Raw genomic sequence first — 22,515 nt, 5'->3', positions numbered from 1 at the left:
CTTCTCTAGGGGATCTTCCCAACTCAGGGATTGAACCCAGGTCTCCCGTGTTGCAGGCAGATTTTTTTACCATCTGAGCCACCAGGGAAGCCCATTAGACATCTTAGGGTGTAATAATTTTGATAACCTACATTTCCCATGGATTGATCATGGGTTACGTGTTCATTGACTTTTTTGAGGAAGAAAAGAGAAGTACAAGAAATTATTAAAGTTATTTCTGTTTTTATTTATTCTTAGTAGTTAAATTCAGCCTAAGACCAGTGCTTCCATTTACACACTAAAAGCAAAGCCAGTCTACCACTGAAATCACATGATAAATTTTATTTTTTGGCAATCTCTTTTCTGTTCATTCTTGGGGGAAAGAAATACCTCACTTTTTGTTACTTATATGAATTGAGGAAATCAGTGCTGAATTTATAGAATGGCAACATTCAAAGTGACCCAGAACCATTAACTCTTTGGTAGTAACTATAAATTTCAGAGACACATCTCTCATAGTTCCCTGCTTCACAATCAAAAAATGAGAAATCACCAAGCATTACATGTCAACTATAACCAGTATAGTATATTCTAGCTACAAATATATGAAACTGTGGCTTGAATGTGTGTCAAGAGAATGTTTTAGAATTACCCTTGCTAAATAAGATAAATGACTGCATTAGCATTTCTTTTCAGATGTTCCTGTTAACTCATTTGAAACTATCTGCAGATAGAAATAGAACTAGTTTGAATGCTGATCTCAATATGAAATACAGAATTCACAGAATAGACAAAATTGTTGATGTAACATTCAATAATCAGGGTGCTATGAATTTTACATTAAAATTCACTTATGTAGTAAAAATAGAGCTGTCATAGCTAGAAAAAATTATTTTCAGAGACAGCAGTTACCCTGGGTGGAAAAGAACAGTTCTACATAGAAAGAAAATCCAAGAAGTATGCAAAGTAAACACCAGGATACGTGATATATATAATTTAATCAGATAGTACATAGACTATGACATAAAACAGCAGTTTCCTAGAATAATTATAGGCTGCAAGACATGAAACCAGTTAGAAAATGGGTTGAGGTCATACTCTTTGACAGTAGACTTATAAATACAAATGTAGAATTAGGTAGATCTATGCATTGTCTGCTTTTCCTTGTCATCAAATCAACTTGAACCAGTAGACTGATAAGAATTCAAGTAGTAGATGTATTGCTGATTCACTATATCTTGCCCAGTGAAGTGAAACTATTAACCTCATAGAGCCGCGATTAACTATGGATTAATAGTTTGGTATTTTAGATGCAAAAGCACATTTCTTCTAATTGGAAATACAGCTCAGAACTATTTTGTTGGGCAGACTTCAGATTGTCTGAAATAAGAATACTTAGCTTGTTATTTATAATCCTTCTATTCAATAGTGACAAACATCAGAGACTAGGATTTTAGAGACTAATCCTGGTGGATTTTTGAGGGAAATCTTGTCCAATGACATGTATGGAAGGAAGAGTATGTTATTTTTTTTTTAATTGAGTGTATTGACTGGCCTAAGCATAGACATCTTCCTTTTCAGTCATATGGTTACAAAAACTGTACATTACGAAGAGTATAGAAGCAAACTGAAAAGAGTGCCACAGATCTTGGATAGTTATCTATATGCAGTTAAATTTACAGATAGAAAAGAAAATACAGCCTACATCCTTATGGTGCACAAGTATTTTTTAGATACAATGTATCACTAACAAGTGTCATGGTCATCAACCCTAGTTGTCACCAGCAGAGAGAATGAGAGCAAGATCCGTTCGGTATAGCTTCCCTCCATCCGATAAAGCCATTATACTTTTCTTGTATGTTGGAATATTATTAATATCCAGATCCTAAATAGGACATAGATGGTATTACAATCCAGTTAAACATGGAAGTGAATTAACCACTATCAAGTAATAAAATATGAGACAAAACTGCTTGTTATACCAATCCATTCAGAAGAGTTGGATTAAATTCTTATACAAATGTGAATAAATCACAAGGTTGTTTTTAAAATCTATTTATCTCAGTTAAGCACTGATTCAGACCAGTATGAAATCAAGTTAAGAACTGAAATCTACTTCTTCTCCTCTATAAAGTTTTAAAGTAGATTCTCCAAAGTAGATGTGTGGTTGCATCTGGATGGATCCATCAAGTCTGCTTAAGAAGGAAATGGCAAGGTAATGACATTACCTGTTTATTTTTCTCACACAGATCCTTCAGTAAAGCATCCAGTTCATTTTCATCTATGTATCCATTGCCATCCTATGGTAGGGGTAATAAAACAATATATAAGCAACCTCATCCACAAAAAAAGCAAAGGTAGTAAAATGGAAATAATTGAAATCCTCAGAAAATCTGCCTACTGCAAATTTGGCAGATATACTAACCTTGTAGGTCAGACCCTCAAATTTTGAACTGCTCCAAAGTCCCAAAACAGATACGAATTTCCTCTCATTCAGACCTTATATTTGTAAAATGCTTCGAAATTTTCAAAGTGATTTTACATTTACTGTTTCCCTGTATGTTAACAATATCACTACCTCTTGTTGAAGTAAGAAATTAATCACAAATGTTTTGATGGAGGGAGGACATAGGCATGGGGGAAGCATATTCCCGGCCTGTAACAGAGGCGGGCCGTTATCACATCATGCAGTGGGAGAGCTGTACTAGGGTCTCCAGAGGACTGGCTTGGTCCAGGAGGAAAGAAATGAGCAGAAACAGAGCATGTTGACTACTGACGTCATACCCAACCTTTCCTCACACACGTGATCTCACTATACCCTTTGTGGGAGAATCCCCGCCGGATATTTTCATCCAGCTCAATCTTCATTCCACCCTGCGGAGTGAGTATTATTATCTCTTGGTAACAAATGAGGAAATTAAGGGTCAGAGGAGTTTGGTATCTTATTCACAGTTCACAGGAGATAAATTGTAGCAGGGGATTTGAATCAAATTCGTCTAATTTGGGATATAACGTAATTCATTTCCTATGACAAGAATAAATTGGCTGAGTAATTTTAATAGCTCATGTTTCTTTAAATATAACCTTGAGATTGAGGCTTTTTTTCCCTTTTTCTGAATTTTTCTAAAAAGTCAAATTACAGATAAGAAACACTTTTTTTTTTTTACCTGATCGTATAACTCAAAAGCTTTATTGAACTCTTTCCCACACATTTTGACTCCCTAGATGATAGAGAAGAGGGCAAAGATTAAAATGCTACAATTACATTTCATTGTGCTTCCCTTGGCAGATATCCCACATTTTACCCTTTTGAGAAATATTATGTATGGTAGAGAAAAAGAGAAATACCTGAAATTTAAGAAGAAAATTCTCCTGCACGGGTAGTAATCTTTTGAGAGAAAAACATTATATAATTGCATTAGATTTTTGACAAAGGTCAGCTTATAATGGTTATATTTGCATAGCTCCTAAACTCACCTGGCCATCTCAGTTAATTCCAGCTTCCCATCATTATTTGAATCAAACAATTTCAACTGAAAGACAGAAGGCATTATTTTGTATTGAAAAAAAGTACTTGTTGCATAGAGAAGGAAATTCAAAATAAAGAAGTTTGAGTAATCAATTACCTATATAGATGGCAAAATTCTAGAAACTAGCATTTATTAAACTTTCAGTGAAAAATTTCAATTCTATGACTTGTCAATTACAAAAGTTTATCACAACAATATAAAACAGAGTAAGAGTGATCTTACACTAGACTTCTGGAACATCATTGTTTATTTTTCTTGCAAATATGTGTTTATATGTATCAAGATGTGGGAGATATGGTGTCTGGCAGTACACATCCTGAAACTTTCCAAATAATAGTAGGAAAATAAATATTTGTTTTCCTCTTTTAGAGCATCAAAGAGTAAAGCAGATAATATGAATAAATCCTTACAGAATAAATTTTTGAGTAAGTGATCTTTTGATAGATGAAAATTACCTAACTCCACAAGAAAGGAAAAGCTCATACACGGAGCCCTGAAGCTAGCCTTACAAGGTAGAAGCTGTGTAGGTATTTCACTTTTCAAGTGAAATGATTCATGTGTGCATACGATGCCCACACCATGGTTTATTCATTTCATCCTGTGTAGTCTTGGGAATTAGCCAGAACACAGTAATATTTCATAGGCTCTTGGCTATAATCTTTTCAAGATCAGTCTTACCATTAGGTCTGTATACTCAGCTAGTTTTGTATCATCAACAGTCTTGTTTGCTTTTTCCAGCAAGTCCTTTAGAAAGTTCTGTTAAGACAAAAAAACATAAATTTCATCAATAACAATCTGCTTTCTTCACAGCCTGCCTTGAGATGGAACACCCCAGGAATACAACGAAAGTCTCTTTTTGAGACTAGGACTGGATAAAAGGAGGACGTTAGAAGAGAGGTCCTCTTGGCATTCCAGCAGTGACGCTGCCTTTGACGGGTGTGATATCTGCCTTTTACTGAGAACTGATCTGTCAGACCATGCTATGGTATGCTATGCTTTTATGATTTCAATTAAAAGAGAAGTTAGATTGTGCACCATGTAGGAATCAGAGTAAAAACTTATAAAGCCAGCCAGCCCAATGGATGCATTTCTTCCCAATGGTATCTTCACAGATACTCATGCGATTCTTCTCCAAGAAATAAGAAACACTGTGCATGTGTGTGTGCTAAGTCATTTCAGTCGTGTCCGACTCTTTTGCAAGCCCATGGACTGTAGCCTGCCAGGCTCCTCTGTCCATGGGATTGATTCTCCAGGCAAGAATACTGGAGTGGGTTGCCATGCCCTCCTCCAGGGATCGGTCCTGCATCTCTAATGTCTCCTGCACTGGCAGGCAGGTTCTTTGCTTATGAGCCACTTGGGAATCCCAAGAAACAGAATGGACCCCCTTATACCTTTTTGAGGTATGTGAATGATTATTAGTATACAAGGTGGAGATCTACCCTTAATTTCAAGTGCATTTTCTGCCCTTACAATCTGTATTTCCATATCAGTGTATAGCCAGTATGAAGCACATTTCACTAGAGACTGGGTTAGCTTTTAGGTTTGATGCAGTCCAAAGCACCTTGGTTAGAATGTTTCACCTGACTGTTCAAACTAAAATAGTTGGCTGCAGGCGTTACCTAATTCTTGAAGGATATGAATCACACCAAAGTAGAAATTAATATGGGAAGGATGAAAAAAAAGATGATTATTAATTTGACAGTTGAAGTTTAGGAGTGATTTTAATTTTTCTACCACAGAAATAAATCAAATAAAAGCTTTCAAAACCTTGCCATATAAATGACAATGTAAGTACTTAAGAATATAATAGTTTTTCACTTTGTCTAGTGCTGTTCATTTGCAACTTCTTTATTTGTTCAGAAAAATGAATTACTGCAATTATGGAAAACTGAGCTGATATGTTAAGACGTTATTGAAGGATTGGGTTTCTTCAGCTTTGCTGTCATATATCTCCCTCCCAAATTTTCTAGTTCTGCTGGGATGATTTAACTTCATTATTTTCAATGGAGACTTTTTTCTTGGTTTCATAATTTTATTTTCACTTCAAACATTCCACTTAAAATTCAAAGTGAAGCATGAAAAATTCAAAGTTATCTGTTGGGGATGAATTTTATTTTTGAACCATATGAGGCTTTTGTCAGAGACTAATTGGGTTAAAAATCCTCATCAGAGACTAAAATGGTGGTCACAAAAATAGCCTGGGAGAAACTTCAGGACGCTGAGATTCAAAGTCATGTCTGAGAGCAAGCAATGTTTTACTCCATTATGGAATCTTAAAATTAGCTTTCTTGAAAGATCCATTAAAAAAGAATGCCAACTTATCTTCAAAATTCCCCAGACAGAAGTACTTCTATTTAGAATCTCTTCTGAGAATAAAATTTAGAACAAAGAAGGTCAGTATTGGAAATGAGCTAAAGTTTCTTTATAAACTTGAAATGATTTTTAAAAGAATTTTTTTGGTCCAGTGGAATAAAAACACAATAATTTAACTGTCACCTTGTGGGTTGCTGAATTACAAATTTGTGAAAAATATAGTTTTTGTTGATTTCACGTGAAAAATGTTTACATTTCTAAGTGTTGTTAGTCCCACGTGCTTTAACGATTTTGCAATTATACATGTGTGCTAAGTAGCTTCAGCCTTTGTGACGCTATGGACTGTAACCTGCCAGGCTCCTCTGTCCATGGAATTCTCCAGACAAGAATACTGGAGTGGGTTGCTGTGGCCGCCTCCAGGGGGTCCTCCCGACCCAGGTACTGAACCCACATCTCTTGAGCCTCCTGCACTGGCAGGCAGGTTCCTTACCACGAGTGCCACCTGGGAAGCCCTCCATTATACAAATACGCGTAACTCAGACGATGTTCAGTTATGACCGGGAAACCATGTTTGATATTCCTGTTTCCCTACAGAACAGCAGAAGAGGTAACTCTTAGTGACTAAAGCTGAAAACTTTTGATGTTGTGGGAAAGAAAATCATTGCTATTATCAGATATTCTGTGGCCAAAGCAAGGTTCTCTTCCCGAGCAGCTGAGTACTCTTGAGAAATTATCTAATTTCTCTGAATTTCAGTGTGTTTGTTTGTATAATGGGAATTATAATACCTCCCATGCAAATTTTCTTTGAGGACTAATGTTAAAATACATGTTAAGCATCTAGTATTATGCCTGCCACATAGCAGGTGCTCATTAATTATTAATTTGTTTCCCTTCTAGTTACTCTATATCCTAAAGATAGAGAAAATAGAGTCTTTCAAACTGAGAAGTGTTGAGGTCAATTTAAAAAAATGAGAGATGGTTTTGTATTTCTGAAAGGCTAGTAAATTATTGAGTTCATGAATAATATAATTTATATTGTACCTGTATTTCACAAAACCTCTCAGATGCAACATCTTACTTGAGCCTCACAATAAATTGAAAGGTAGGTGTTATTACCCTCATATAAAGGATGAAAAAGTGAGACAGAATGATAAAGACATTTGTCCATAGACAAGACTTGATTTCAGATCTCTTTACCTTTTCCTTCCTATCTTCCTCCTCTCCTACCAGCTCCTATGTACACTTCTGAGATACGAATTGATAAATTCATTTCCAAAGTTACAGTTTTTCAGAAGTTTGATGGACTTTGTAAACCTGGAGTCTTGGAAGCAAACTAGTTCAGAGATCACAACTCTATGTCCTGTTTCCGTGTAGACTTCAGTTCATCACTTAACTTCTCTTCACTTTTTTCCTTACTGCAGTAACATTAATCCCACAGAACTCACACAAAGGTTAAATAAGATGTGTATAAAGTGCCTGGCATACAACTGGTGTCCAATAGTTGTTTCTTTATCTTTAAAGGGAAATCTATATAGTTGTTTAATTTATAAGGTAAAATGTCAAATTTTAATGAAAATAATCTGACTTATTTGGCTTAGTGTACCATTATATGTCTATCTATCATCTATCCATCCCTTATTAACAATTGGTACACACCACAGAAAATGTCAGCTGCTGAACAGAATTTCAAAAGGTACTTGAAGTCTCTTTTTTGATGTGGTACTTTATTAACCATGTGGAAGAGTGGATGAAAATGTGCCATTGCTTAACGTTAGTTTCTTTTGTGGGAAGTTTTTTTAAAAAAAAAACCCACAAAATTCATAATTGCATTTGAAAGGGAAAAATGTACACATTTTTCTTTGCTTACCTTAAGCTCCTCAGTTTCTATGAAGCCACTGTGATCAGTATCATATTTTCTCCATGTCTGTAAGTAATTTTGGATAAGGAAGACCAAACACGTTAGAAAAGGTCACAATTCCCCCACTTTCAGATATCTGAAGATATCACTCAGTGACAGAGGTTTCCTATACCTTCATGAATTCCTCACAGGACTTTAGCTGCTGGCATCGGAAAAGCAGCAGGAAGTTCTCTTCTGTGGGTAACACATGAGCCAACTGGAAAAGATCGAAGAAGCTGGTGTGAGGAGCTTGAAAGCAAGTCTCTCTCGTTTCCTGCTCTTAGTTGTGCTTGACCATGATTTTATTACCCAGAAAACTAGGAGAGGAGAAACATGGCAATCGATTTTCCTTTCGGATACTTTGTCCCTACAAAGTGCCATCGTGTTTTGCAGAGCTTGCTGCCCTTTGAGGGACCGGTTGTCAGGTCAGGGAGGAGGCTGCGGCAAGCATGCCTAGGGAGTGCAGGGAAGGGTGACTGACACTTCTCGTCTGCTAGACACACAAGCAGACTCATGCCGCTGGCTTGACCCCTGCATCTTTCCTGTGCCCCAGATCAGGTCTTTTCCTGTGAGGGCCCAGAAGATGGCACACGTGGGGCCATACATTTCATAAAAGAAGAAGCTGAGAGATATGAATGTAGCAGAGAGGACAGAAGGCAAAAAATGAATTCTGAAAGTCGAAGGAGAAAGCTTATTAAGAGATGCAATGGAATATAAACTAAGGACAATTGTAAAACAAGAGAAAGAGAGATGGAAAAAGACACTTTACAGGGAACAGTGGAAACTGAATGGTTATAGGGAATATTAGTTCTCAAATGTTTGGTGTCTGCTAAAAGGACATCTGTTGCTTGAGTCCAGGCTTAAATTTTATTTGATGATCTCCCTGGAATGACCCGATGACATTTCTCCTAAGATCTCATTTTGTAACTTCAATGCTCCTTTTTTTTTGGTGGAAAGAAGGACTCCAGATCCCATTTTAGGACGAATACAATCTATCTATTGTGCGCAGGGAATGTGGGAGCTGGACTGATGTCCTAATGAAGGTGTGTGCTCTATTCCTGGGCAGCTGCTAATTAGCTGTGGTCCCCAGCAACTCCCTCAGCCATTCCTGGAACTTAGCATGCTCATCACTTAAAATGAGGAGTTGAAATAGAAACCAGTGTCTCTTAAATGTGTTGGGTTCAAAATGACTTTGAGAATCTGTTAGAATCACTGTGTCTTCACCATTAAAGAATGAACCTAAACACTATATTTCATCTAATTTCCAGAAGTTGATGAATCCCTGAAGTACAGGCAGGGACCCTCATCTGTGAATTTTAAACTAAAAAACCCGTGGTCTAGATTAACCTTTAGGTCAGCATAAATGCCAAAAGTCTACCAAATTATAGAACAGACTCACACTTAAAAAAACCATATTGTCCTTTTAGGTCCATTTAAAAATTTTAAATATAAAATGTATCATTCTATCTTATATGCAAGTAACCTCAGCTTCTTTATGCTGTATATGTCCTTTAACATCTTATTTTTAGATCTTTGAAATAATATTTCAAATTAGAATCATTCAGGCACTAATAATGGGATGAAATGAAGGGGCAGAGCCAGATATCTTATTAGGATGTTTGGTATGACTATCAGAAAACATTTTCTTATTTCCAAAGGTCAATAGTATGGTTATGCATTAATGCAAGCATTAATTTAGGAAACAGAAAATAGCCAATGCCAACTCTTTCTTTATTGGTATGTAAATTGTCAGATACCCCATTGTAAACTATTGGTAGACCTACCCATAACTCACCCATTTCAGGAGGGCAAAGACTATTCTTTGTCTGCATCCCCTGAATACTTAGTGTGGTACTCAACATGTTAGGTGCTTGACATAAATGTTTGGATTTGGTTAATAATTTTACTTCATTAAAAGTACCTACTTAACATGATTTGTAGTGAGCATATTTTTTATCTTTGTTGTGATTTTCTATATTGCTTGGATTTTCAAAATTACTGTACATTGTTTTGAACAAAATAATAATTTTTATTTAAAAATCTATTTATCAAAACCCACGAAATAGATAAAAACAGAAAAACTAGAAGACTGAGCTAGCAAGCAATGACCACATGTAAAAGTAGGGAAATTTTAACCTCTTTTGTTTCAAAAATCAAACTTTACATAACTTGCATGAAGTTCAGAGGTCTCTAAGAATGTCCAATATAGAGATGGCAAAATTGCTTTTTATGTTTAGTATAAATGTATATTTCTTCACCCACTATTTTGGTCCTACTTGGTTTAATTATAATAAAATACATATTATATCTACATGCAACATAGTCAATCTTTTAACTTAATTGAACTATTAATGTTAAATTCAATATAGTACCATCATATTTTATAGATGTTAGTAATGAGTCTTAAACACATAAAACACTGTCAGAAGACAAACCAGCCACTAAGAAAGAAGTAAGTATGTGTGGAGAGGATGTGGCTATGTGCTCAGTTTCTAAGTTGTGTCTGACTCTCTGCAACCCCATGGACTGTAGCCCGCCAGGCTCCTCGTGGGATTCTCCAGACAAGAATACTGGAGTGGGTTGCCATTTCCTTCTCCAGGGGATCTTCCCAACCCAGGGATCAAACCCCAGTCTCCCACATTGCAGGCAGACTCTTTACTGACTGAGCTATGAGGGAAGCCCCTTCACAACAAACAGATAACATAACAAATCATCTTTTGAGTATTTTTTGCCATGTCATGTGGTTTGTGGGATCTTAGTTCCTGGACCAGGGATTGAACCCAGACCCTTGGCAGTGAAAGCACTTAGTCCTAATCAATGGACCACTAGGGAAAGCATATGAATCAGTATTCAAATTTCAGAGCTGGGTGCCGTAACTCCCCAGCTGTTGACTCTAATACCACATCTACAATGTGACTGAGGTCTTTTATAGAAGCTGTTAAGTAGGGCTGTTGTTGCCTCTCTTTTGCTAAGTCACTCTTGTCAACAGTAGTAGCCTGTATTACTTGTTCCAAGATTATTGGTGATTTCTTAATTTTCAGTCCACCAGCCTGCTTTTTTACAAACTCTCAAAACTTTATTATAAGTTGGAGAAGAGAGTTAAGAAAAGCAGAGAAATGAATGGAAGGCAGATAACTGTGGCTACTAGGAGAATCTTTCAAAGCTTCATTTATGAAAATTGCTTGCTTGTCACTGAGAGTGGGGAGGCAAAAATTTCTCTCTACTTGCCTGTCTTCTGTTTCAGTCTATGTACATCTAGAGGAAAGGGTCTGTGACTTAATTAATGTTTCTTTGCCTGGCACCTGCAAGAATTTCCATAGATATTTTACTCAATCAATGAATGAAGGCAGTTGACTATCCAGGGTCAGCACAGGCTGCGAGAATTCAAATAGCTTGCTACTAAGCAGTGGATAGGGGTTGGGGTGGCCACTGTGCCTGCCATCCAGAGTTCTCTTAGGCGCTAGGGGTGTTGTCATGGTCTCAACTGTCAGGTCTCTTCGGGAGATTACCTGGGCTGACAAGACCTATGTTCCCAAGATGCACATAGGGATACAAAACCTAGCTCTTTCACTCAAAACTTGGGACATCTCCCAAGGGTTGTCCCAGTTCAGAGCTCACTGTAGGGTCAGCCAAAGTTGAGACTGTTTCACAGCCCAACGTCTCGCTCTGCCCAGCTTTGTTCTTTTATTTCCCTCGGACAGGCACTGATTCCAAGAGCACTTCCTAATAAACTTCCTCATTGCTTCTCTTCAGCTCAGATATGGTCCCCAAAGGAACCAACCTGTCCCAGGACAGGGATCTTTACCACCTCTTTTCTATTACTAGCCATAATATGGAGCTCTTGACTATGTTTTGGATTAGGTTGAAATCCCTTGCTGTGGCTCACGTGGCCATGATTCAGTACCTATGAGGCACTGGATTGCAGGCTGGGGATTCATAGTCACTGACAGTAAGAACTTTACAGGGAGGCAGATAATTAAAAATTTTGTTTCAGACAATTTCAAAGCAAGAGATAACTACAGTGGTAAAGCTACACTCTAGGTGCTGGGAGAGAACACGTGAAGGACAACTTTACAAGAAATATAAATGAATGAGGTATATATTTGAAGACAATCTTGGTGCACGTTAGATTCTTTCGACACATATTAGTAAAACATTTACTTTCTTGGTTTGGAAGCCAAAGAAATATTTTTCTAGCCAGTGAGAAGTGAGTCCAGGAAATTGGGAAATTTAAAAGGCAAATAATCTTTTCACACAAATTAAAGGCTGCTGCTGCTAAGCTGCTAAGTCGCTTCAGTCATGTCCGACTCTGTGCGACCCCATAGACGGCAGCCCATTAGGCTCCCCTGTCCCTGGGATTCTCCAGGCAAGAACACTGGAGTGGGTTGCCATTTCCTTCTCCAATGCAGGAAAGTGAAAAGTGAAAGTGAAGTCGCTCAGTCGTGTCCAACTCTTAGCGACCCCATGGACTGCAGCCTACCAGGCTCCTCCATCCATGGGATTTTCCAAGCAAGAGTACTGGAGTGGGTTGCCATTGACTTCTCCGTTTTTTAAAGGCTAGTTGAATTTAATAATTCGAATTTGACAAGTTGTAAGAATGGGGAAAAGATTGACATTAAGAAAAATGGCAAAGATTTTCTAATGAAATACTTTTATTTTTAATAATAATAGCAAGTACATTTACTTAGTTTTTATAGTGTACCAGGGCTTGTCTATTTTTGACATGTGTTACCTGATGTTGATATTCATGTCATCTGTGTTCACAACCAAGGAAACAGAGGCTCAGAGATGGTAAATGACCTGCTATCACATAGCTTACAGTTGGAGCCAGATTTGAAATCAGTCTGACTTTTTGATTTTGAGACTCTTGTCCTTTAACTATCACCCTCCATTAAAATCTTCAGTCTTAATAAACTATTTTAAAAATCTATCAAGAATGAAGTTCTAAATCAGGTTTTATTGTCAGTCATTTCCCCAAACTCTGAAGTAGAAAACTGTGTATGCTTAGTCACTCAGGCATGTTCAATTCTTTACAACCCAATGGACTGTAGCCCGCCAGGCTCCTCTGTCCTTGGAATTTTCCAGGCAAGAATCCTGCAGTGGGTTGCCATTTCCTCCTCCAGGGTATATTCCTGACCCAGGGATTGAACCCTCATCTCCTGCAAGCCTCCTGCATTGCAGGTGAATTTTTTACCACTGAATCACCAGGGAAGCCTGAGGTAGAAAATTAGCTTACTATTTACAAAATTACATTTATTATGGTTAAACTTGCATGCTCAAATCCCACTATCAAGAAAAGAAGGAAAGTCCAGAAAAATGCCTGCTGCCCTGGGAGGGTTATTACAATTTTACAACTGAAATAGCTTTCCGATCTATTTTTTTCCGGTGGATGCACTGACCTGGACAAATAGACACAGAACAACTCGAGAGGACACTGTTTTCTCACACAGTGCTCAGGCAATCAGGTGAAAAGTTTGCAGATTTGACATCCAGCTGAGGGAAACATCTATACTTAATGTGAGCACCAGAGACGGAATTTCTATTATCTGCTAAATCATTCAGTCTCCCTCTTTGACTATTTTAATCAATCTTCTTTGCAATAGAGCTATTAGTCTGAATAAATTTAGAACATTTGACTGTCATGGTATTTGTTAAATTATCTCAGAATTTCAGAGTTCCTGTTTTGAGTTTGTATCAACAATCTCTTTATATCAAGCTGTATTTGTGTGAATTTGAAAATCTATTTAAAAGACATGAAACTTAAAAGTTCACAAGAAAGCATATTTGTACATTACCCTTCTTTTTACACGTTTTCACATGTCTAGGTAGTAACAGCATGTTGTTGGAAAGTGTCAGGCAACTTCGTTAAAACAGAAGTTTGAAAGTTAACCACTATATTTTCTGTTTTTTTGAATAACACGTTTCAATTAGAGCCAAGTCAATTTGACCTGGAAAGCAAACTACCACATAAATACCATTTGGTTCTTTGATTAGATTTTGATGAGCCCCTGAATACACCTACTAAGTGGGCAATACATAAGCAAATCTAATCTCTTTTCCCTTTGAAAGTGAAAGTTATGGTATACTTGATGTGAGCGGATGGGAATCTGTAAACTATTATAAATGTTGGAAAACCTGGGTTTTTTTCATTCTTTCAAAGCTGGCTGAAATTCATGTATTTATGTTCCATGTTATATATAGGATTTCTTAGCAAGTGATATATGTCAGATTGGAAAACAGAAAGGGTGAACTTGATTTAATACAACTTACTGGTGACACTAGAGGGCACATTATAAATTCAGGCATTCCCCACTCTCCTCCATTTTGTACATGTAATCTGTAGCTTTCAATTCCTTTTTTCCAATGATTTTTCGGAATCTCCTTTTTTCCTATCCGTCCTCCTTAACTAGGTTAAATACAATCAACCTGCATGTGAACTACGGCAGCAATCTCTTCCCTGTTCCCCCATTCTCTCCTTCTTGTTTCTCCAAGTACGGACCCTCCTCACTTCCTTAGTCTTGGCTGATAACTCTGATCAATAAAAAGAATTCTGGAATCAGAGTCAGATCTAGACCTGTATAAGTGTTCTGTCACTCCTTGCCAGTGGGACCTTAGACGCATCATTCAACCTTTCTGAGCTTCAGTTTCTTTACCCTTAAAGTGAGAAATCTTGGCTAGCTTTTCCTCTGGGTCCCATGCAGCAAAAAGTTCCATGTCCTGGAATAATTAAACTTTCTAATTAAGTCTTATGTGTTTAACTTCTCTTCTTTTAAACTCTTTCTGCTTTCACTGATTGAATGAGTGAGTGAGTGAAGTCTCTCAGTCATGTCTGACTCTTTGGACTGTAGACCCCATGGACTGTAGCCTACCAGGATCCTCTCTCCATGGGATTTTCCAGGCAAGAGTACTGGAGTGGGTTGCCATTTCCTTCTCCAGGGGATCTTCCCAACCCAGGGATTGAACTCGGGTCTCCTGCATTGCAGGCAGATGCTTTACCCTCTAAGCCACCAGGGAAGTCCTTTCGCTGATTGAAAGTGGTTCCCAAATCATATTTCAAGTGATTGGGTCAAATAACTTCTCTATACTTTGTGCATCCCTGTTCAGCCAGGCTAAATTTAAGCCTTGCCATAAGTAACCAATGAACTGAAGCTTGAAAATATTTTCTTTTAATGCAGAAAATATGTGGATTATTAATTGCAAAAAAAAAAAAAAAGGCTGAGTGGTTTAGAGGAAAGCGGCTGAAATTCTATTTAAGCTACAGCTTTCCTCAACTATAAATTTATTTTGTTATTATGAGGATCAAATGAGATCACGTGTTTGAAAACACTCAATAATTGTGTGTGTGCTCAGTCCCCTCAGTCGTGTCCAACTCTTAGCCCTGGACTATAGCCCTCCAGGCTCCTCTGTCCATGGGATTCTCCAGGCAAGAATTCTGGAGTGGGTTCCACGTTTGTGTAATGTCATACAAATAAATGAAAATTCTCTTTCTTACTGTTATTGCTATAAAAGTTCCTCAAGTCTTCATTTCGGTCTTCATTAACTTCTTCATTCTCTTCTGTTAACTATTTCTATCTTTCCCCACACAGAAATCCTTTTCTTTCATGTAACAGTTTCTTTCCCAAACTTCTGTGGAAATTCCTTACATCAAATCTCTAGGAAAATGTATTTGGTAATAACTCCTAGCTTCTCATTCAAATTAGACCTCAAATAATACTTCATAAATCATTATCCCATATAATATACAGTAAAATATAGATTCAAAATCGCTTTTTTCATCTTATCCTTTTAAAAATATAGAATCTATGTGAATCAGATCCATGCTTTTTGTGCTACTGTTAACAACCTAGGGTCACAGAAGAAATTTAAAATAGCTGAGCCTATTGGAGTCCTTAAGGTTAAATACATTAAATATAAGATGACAGTCTTTCCTGTACTAGAATTACAAAGTATGCCAAACTCTCAAATAGCCACATCTATAATTTCACTGATTTCAGAATTTCTGACTAGTTCTGAATAATTAGATTTATGTCATCTCATTTATGTTCATTTCAATGTTATTTTCTTATCCTTGATGATTCATATCTTGATTAGTTGGCTTCTATGTCAATCTATAAGTCCCATTACTATTAATTTATCTATTTATATAGTAATGAGTTATGCATAGGCAAAGGGAAAAGTGTATACTCCAGGGGAATATTTTAATTACAAAGATAATAATAGTATGTCCTTCTTTAACTCTATTTGTAGTAGCTGTTTAAAAATAAGTATATTTCACATTGACATCACTGGTGTCCTATAACATCAATTTTTGAAAACCAGGTTAGTTCTCTGAATCAAAGGTAAATTATGACTAAGAATACTTCACAATCTAATACACTAGGAACATTATATAAAGAACATAATTATGCCTATTATTTGATATATTTTAAACTATGACCTTATTAATTTTTCTGGACAAAATTATCCACTCAATTTCTCTAATGGGTTGCAGAGATAAAGAAAGTAGCTAAGACATTAGATTTTATAAAAGTAAAAGTACTGTTTCACATATCTGAAGAATGCAAAAGAGTTAATGTATAGTCAAAGTTTTGCTTCCTTGATTCATAGACAAAAAAGTTGTCCTCACTAGGAAAAGATAAGATTTGACACTGAAGTTTCAGCTTTTAAAGACTCAAAAGAAATACCTATGCATTCACTCACTTTAAGTTCTTGTGTTTTTACATGGCCAACTGGCAATTTAAAATGGAACTTCAGAAAACAAGATGCAACTTTTTGCCATGATATCATCTTTAGGGCCTGCAAATAGTTCATTTTATTTTCTAACAGAAAAGTCTACACTATTAATAAGAAATACCAGTGAACTGTGTTCTTAGTTAGCATTTTATTGGACTGAGGCTGGTAAGGTAATGGGATGAGTACTTATCCAGAGGTGGGAACTTGAGTCTCTAACCGCCCCAAGGCCAGCAGACAGTTGCACAGCCAGAGACAAATCATTTGACTTCTTTAGGTCTTAGTTTCATAATATATTCAATTTTGGCTTGGATTATGAAAATTCTTAGGTCTGTTTCATTTCTGAGCAGTTTTTTATTTTATATCTCTGAACAAAAGATAGCATGTTACTTAAGTAAAATAAGCCTCTTAGAACAGGTTTTGCTTATCATGTTTGAGTTGAATACAACTTCAAAAAGCTCACTTATTAAAACCATATGAGAACAATGCATAAATTCCTTACCTCTACAATTCCTATTTTTCCATCATCTCTTTGTCCATACTGATCCACAAAAGTTTTCATCTCAGGTGATAACTCCTAAAATTATAACAAGCCAGGTAAGAAGAAGGTTTTTTAAAAAAAACAAACAGTATGTTTGTTATCATGTTAATAACTTGTTACAAAGAAAAACTGGAATTAGAATCATTTAGAATTATGCATATTGATTAACCTTTTCATGAAAATTAGGATGTAGCTGATGCACCAGTTTTACTGGTTTGAAATGAAAGACATAATTTCTGAATCAGTCATTATGATTTAACTTCTATTATTAGTTTTGAGAATATGTTATCCTTTAAAAATGTAGTCAGAATTATTCTGTTCATAACCTTTAGTGAATTTAAATATAGTGATCCTCATGAATGCACCTTAACATTACTTGCTTTGGGGAAGATTATTTTATATTGCTGCACTAATTATTCTATAACATTTTCCTTATTATAACACGCTTTATCCATGGAAGTTAATATTGTGTTTTCATCTTGGACAAGCAAATGTGAATGTTCAAAAGCAACTCATTTTTAAACAAAGAAAGTTTCCAGCGTGGAAGAAGCTGGAAATGTTCTTACAAATTAAAAATCAGAAAAATTTGTGTCAAATTAACAAAAATGACCTGACCGATTTGTACTTTCATTAGAAATATGCGACACTGATGACCTTAGTTTGGATCACTGATTGTATACACTGAAGATCTTTGTTTCCAAGAGGAATTTAGGGAGTAGTTCTCCAGTGTTTCCTTGTTTCCATTTTCTACCAAGAGGATATTCTTGTTTCCATTTAGTTATGTACAGAAGATTATTGAAGAGGGACAAAGTGAAAGCTTTCATCTCGTTTGACTTATCTTTTTCAATCTATTCTATTGCTTACATAACCTCTTCACATATTGACAGAATGGATAGCTCTGAACTGTAAACTAATGACCTGTACATAGATAGAACTAGTATTCAGGAAGTTGGATTTTATACCCTTGGGTCTTCAACATAGCCCATTTAAAATAGCCCTATTGCATTAACTGCAGCTGATGTAAAATAGGTCAGCCTTTATGAATGTCCTATTCTGTGTCCTTGGAAAAGTAAATTAAGGTTTCAGTTTTTATCATAACGAACAAGATGGTGATAGTATCTATCACACACATTTGCTCTAGGGATAAATAGCTTAACAGAGTTTGAGGGTTGTACTGAGGCTGAATATTATTATTACTAGTGTTACAAAATCCTACTTTGGTTAAACGTAAATATCTTTAATAGAAGGTAACAAATAGTAATTAAGCAGCTTAAAATAGGCTTAAAAAACCTCTTCCAATATGGATTAATTTCAACCTACCTTTATTACCTTAAACAGTGCAAAACATAATTACAATGATAATGATAATAAGTTAAAGCTTTATAAAAAATAAATGTAAATTTAGAGACTGTTTAGTGAAAAATGCTAGTTCTGAAAGTATATTAAGTTATGGTATTTCATTAATGTTATATTCACCTACAGTTAATATTAGTGAAATTTTTGAAATTTCACATTATTAATATGCTAAGCCAAACAATTTTTCCATTAATACAGTAAAATCTGTTATCCTATTGCTAGAAATGCAAAGAAACCTGGTTTATAAGTTCAACCTTTAAGTTCTAAAAATAAAGAGAAGAAAAAATAGATAAAAGTTGATTTAATACAGTGAGGCCAGTAGTGAAATATTTGTCTAGTACATGAATGTTTCAATTCATACCTTGATTTAGATTTAACTATTCAAACCTATACTACAATAATCAAGCTGTTAAGCAACTTGATATAATCCTGAACCTGTGCTCAGATTTGGTATTATTGGATTATAATCCAACAATACCATCTTCCAATATTCTAAGATTGGAAATTTAGCAGTAGAAAAAAATAATTAAGATCTAAAAGTTAAAAAAGACTAAGATGAAGTCATTGTTTACAAAAAGTATATATATTAAAATGGGAAGAGGAAAAGAAATATCTGAAAACATGTATAGAGTTTCTAAATATCTGAATTTCTAAGCTGAAAATAAATATTAAAATTACTTCTAGGAAAATTAAAATATAATCATTTAGCTGGTGGAAACATCTTTAAAGGTTTTAATTAGAAATTTTATGGTAAGTAAGATTTCTCAACCAGATATTTTAAATATATATATTTTAACTGTAGAAGAAAATGTTTTGTATTATTAGTCAAAGATATATAGATCTATAATGATAGTATTGCATGAATTTATGTACACGGTAATGTATAAGATGGTATGGAGACAGTATATAATACATTTTCAATTTTATTTGATCCCATCCTATTACACTTTCAAATTTATGTAACATCAAATCTGGGTAAAACAATTCCCAGAGTGCCGTGTGCCGTGCTCAGTTGTGCCTGACTCCTTGTGACCCCATGGACTGTAGCCCACCAGGCTCCTCTGTCCATGGGATTCTCTAGGCAAGAATACTGGAGTGGGTTGCCATTTCCTTCTCCAGGGTATATTCCTGACCCAGGATCCCAGAGTGCTCTCTGGTTTTAAATAAATTTTATTTAGATCATTGGATTTTAGCAACTGATAGCTTTTAATGCATTATAAATCATTTTGGTGTCCTCTGGCGTTCTTTTGGAGCTTCCCTGGTAGCTCAGCTGGTAAAGAATCCACCTGCAGCAATGCAGAAGACCCCTGTTCAATTCCTGAGTTGAGAAGATCCCCTGCAGAAGGGATAGGCTATCCACTCCACTATTCTTGGGCTTCCCTGGTGGTATAAACAATCCAACTGCAATGCAGGAAACCTGGGTTCAATCCCTGGGTTAGGAAGATCCCCTGGAGGAGGGCACGGCAACCCACTCCAGTATTCTTGCCTGGAGAATCCCATGGACAGAGGAGCCTGGAGGGCTAGGCGTTATTTTAATATGTTGTACAGAGATGTGTGCCACTCAATTTTCAACTTAGAACAAAAAGGTGACTATTAGTGAATTATATGTATATATATATATATATATGGCCATTCTTCTCAGGCTTGTCCAACTTTTTGTGATCCTGTGGGCCACAGTCCGCCAGGCTCCTCTGTTAACTATTATGTATATAACTCAGTGCTGGAGGTGGTGATTTGCTAAAAGCTCACACAATTATATTTTCCTCTAAAGATATATCTTTGTATCTTCATATATTATATGTATACATATAATGTGAAATCTCTATGCTGACAATATATTTTCTTAACAGGCTAATTTATGCCTAAAGGAAGCTATTCATAATTAGTAAAAATTAACTGATAGCTTAAATCACAAATATAGATTATTTTCAAAATCCCACTAATTGCTTCCCATTAGAGAATCACTTTGCTTGTTTAAAATGTGTGAAGTTATTAAAATTACATTTTACATCTCTAACTTTTGATTTTCTTCCTCACAACAGAAATGAACTCCCTTTTTGCTAAATTTCCTGCTCATTATTATGTTGCAAAGTTGTACAAATTTCCCCCAGTGAGGGAGGACATTTTCTCCTCACTCCAACCACATCAACATTACAAGAATAATAATTGGCAATAGAATAAGAGATCTATAATCTACAGATTGGTTTCCTGACCTCCAAGGGGCAGAAATGTATTTCTACTCGTTTACTTTTCAGGCTATTAAAGAGAGGTTAAAAATTACCTAACTGAACTCAATAGAAGAGGTGGTGATCTGCTAACAGGTCTCACCCACACTTTCCTTTTAAGTACTATTAAAATACAAGTATACAATCTTTTAAACGCTCTGATTTCATATGGTAAGGCTTTTTCCCTTTAAGGAATGTCTCTCTCTCTCTCTCTCTCCTTTGTCTCTGTGTCTCCCCCTCCTTCTCCCTCTCTTTCTCCCTACACAATTTCAAAAGGCACTCTTTCTCCCCTTCTCAGTAAATAAATGTGTACGTCCCCGGAAACCATTTGATTTCGCTAGCTCTTTATGAGAACGCTAGAATATTTATTCAAGGACAAAGGTCTCTTTCCTCCCTTGCAAACTTCAACCTACCAAACCAGCCTTCTTCCGCGCCTGCTGGAGCTCCTGAATCAGATTCTGAAGCTCCTTTCCTTCCAGGTAACCACTTCCTGTAAAGACAAAGAAGCACCCAGTTGTCAGACATTTCACTCTTAAGTTTCTTCCCCGTTCAATTTCCACAATAGCTATTTTCCGGCCACTGGAGAGGTCCCATCTTGGCCTCAATATTGATTATTGGTTAACCCGCAAAAGATACACGACAGGGCAGTGGTCCCCTCCTGGGAGAGACCCACTAAGGGCAAAGGAGGATGGTTGGGTTGATGAGTGTAGCCATAGAAATTTTGCAGGGTAGGGTCTCTCTCGCTGTCGCTACCCTCCACCCCAACCCCCCACCTTCTATTAGTATCATCCTTGGAGAGAGAGAGAGGGAAAAAAAAAAACTTTCAAGGTTTTGGGGTAACATAGAAACAACACACAAACTTTAAAGTTCATGGTTGGCAGCCAACTGGAGAGAGATTAGGGAGATGGGGGAAGAAGCAAAGAAAAGAAATGAAGGATAATCGGATCAGGAGGCTCAAGGAAGGGAAGACGGTGGGACAAGGTTCTTCAGACAATTAAAAAGATAAAAGATAATCACCGTCAGCGTCGAAATGAAGCCAGATCTCAAAAAACTGTGAGGCTGTGATCAGAGATGATTGCAGGTGGGATTCTGCCATCGTAGAGCGGAGTGGGTGGTCTGCGTGGAGTATGCGCGTGTCAGCGCTGAAGTGGGGTGAGAACCTCAGGGTATAGGTGCGCGTGTGTCTGTGCACGTGCGCGAGTGTGGACGTCTGTGTGTGTGTGTAAGAAGAAATCCCGGGCTGCAGGAGAAGGGAACTCAGGGCGCCGGCGCCGCCAGTCGCTGTCCTCGGTGCTGCTCGGCTCAGGCGTCCCCGGGAGTCCTCTCTGCGCGCGGGCTCCCGTTCTCGGTATTTATCCCGCAGTCGGGCCGGGCCACGCCTGCCCCGGCCTCCCATCCCTCAATCCCGCCTCTTGCTCGCAGCAACCTTCCACCCCTCCCTTCCCGTCTCCTCCTCTCCTCCCAGGAAAGCGAGCTGGAGCACTAGTTGTGAAGTGCAGAAAGCAGCAGGTGGTGGGAAATCCTTAGCTTACAGACTGGTTGCAGAAAATACTCATTTCCCTCCACATTCTCATGTCTGAAAGGAATCTTATTTCCGAAGACTATAGTGAAATATCGTGTGTGAAAAGGTTTTGATTTGCAGATGGAAGAGGAAAGCTAATGAAGGGTAGAACCACATAAAGGATGCTTATATTGTGTGTGTGCCTGTGTGTGTGCGTGGTTTCTCCAAGACGTTTGAGTGTTTGCTTGAACAAAATCGGGTGAAAGTTTAGCAAATATTAGATTAATGTGATGAACATATGCAATGAATCTATTGGTATCAATAGCTACTCTATTTTGTGCTTGTTGAAGACCATCACGTGAGTATTTGGTCAGTTCAGTTCAGTTCAGTCGCTCAGTCGTGTCTGAATCTGTGACCCCATGAATCGCAGCACGCCAGGCCTC

General features: G+C 36.9%; 1 protein-coding gene across 1 annotated transcript; it reads right to left on the bottom strand.

Annotated features, from left to right (window-relative positions):
• Positions 1-202: 202 nt before the first annotated feature.
• Positions 203-21,908, bottom strand: CALB1 (calbindin 1). Its single transcript, XM_061439416.1, has 11 exons — positions 21,589-21,908; positions 20,985-21,061; positions 16,952-17,026; positions 7,853-7,936; positions 7,690-7,746; positions 4,188-4,265; positions 3,457-3,512; positions 3,328-3,367; positions 3,147-3,200; positions 2,208-2,279; positions 203-1,864 (listed from the first exon to the last, which is right to left on the bottom strand). Exons 1-11 carry the CDS (start codon positions 21,665-21,667, stop codon positions 1,751-1,753), a joined length of 786 nt encoding a protein of 261 aa, XP_061295400.1. The 5' UTR covers positions 21,668-21,908; the 3' UTR covers positions 203-1,750.
• Positions 21,909-22,515: the final 607 nt, after the last annotated feature.

The sequence above is a fragment of the Bos javanicus genome, chromosome 14 (assembly GCF_032452875.1).
Source record: "Bos javanicus breed banteng chromosome 14, ARS-OSU_banteng_1.0, whole genome shotgun sequence".
NCBI lineage: Eukaryota > Metazoa > Chordata > Mammalia > Artiodactyla > Bovidae > Bos > Bos javanicus.
The sequence above is the reverse complement of the archived record's forward strand: the minus strand, read 5'-3'. Positions and strand labels throughout refer to the sequence as shown.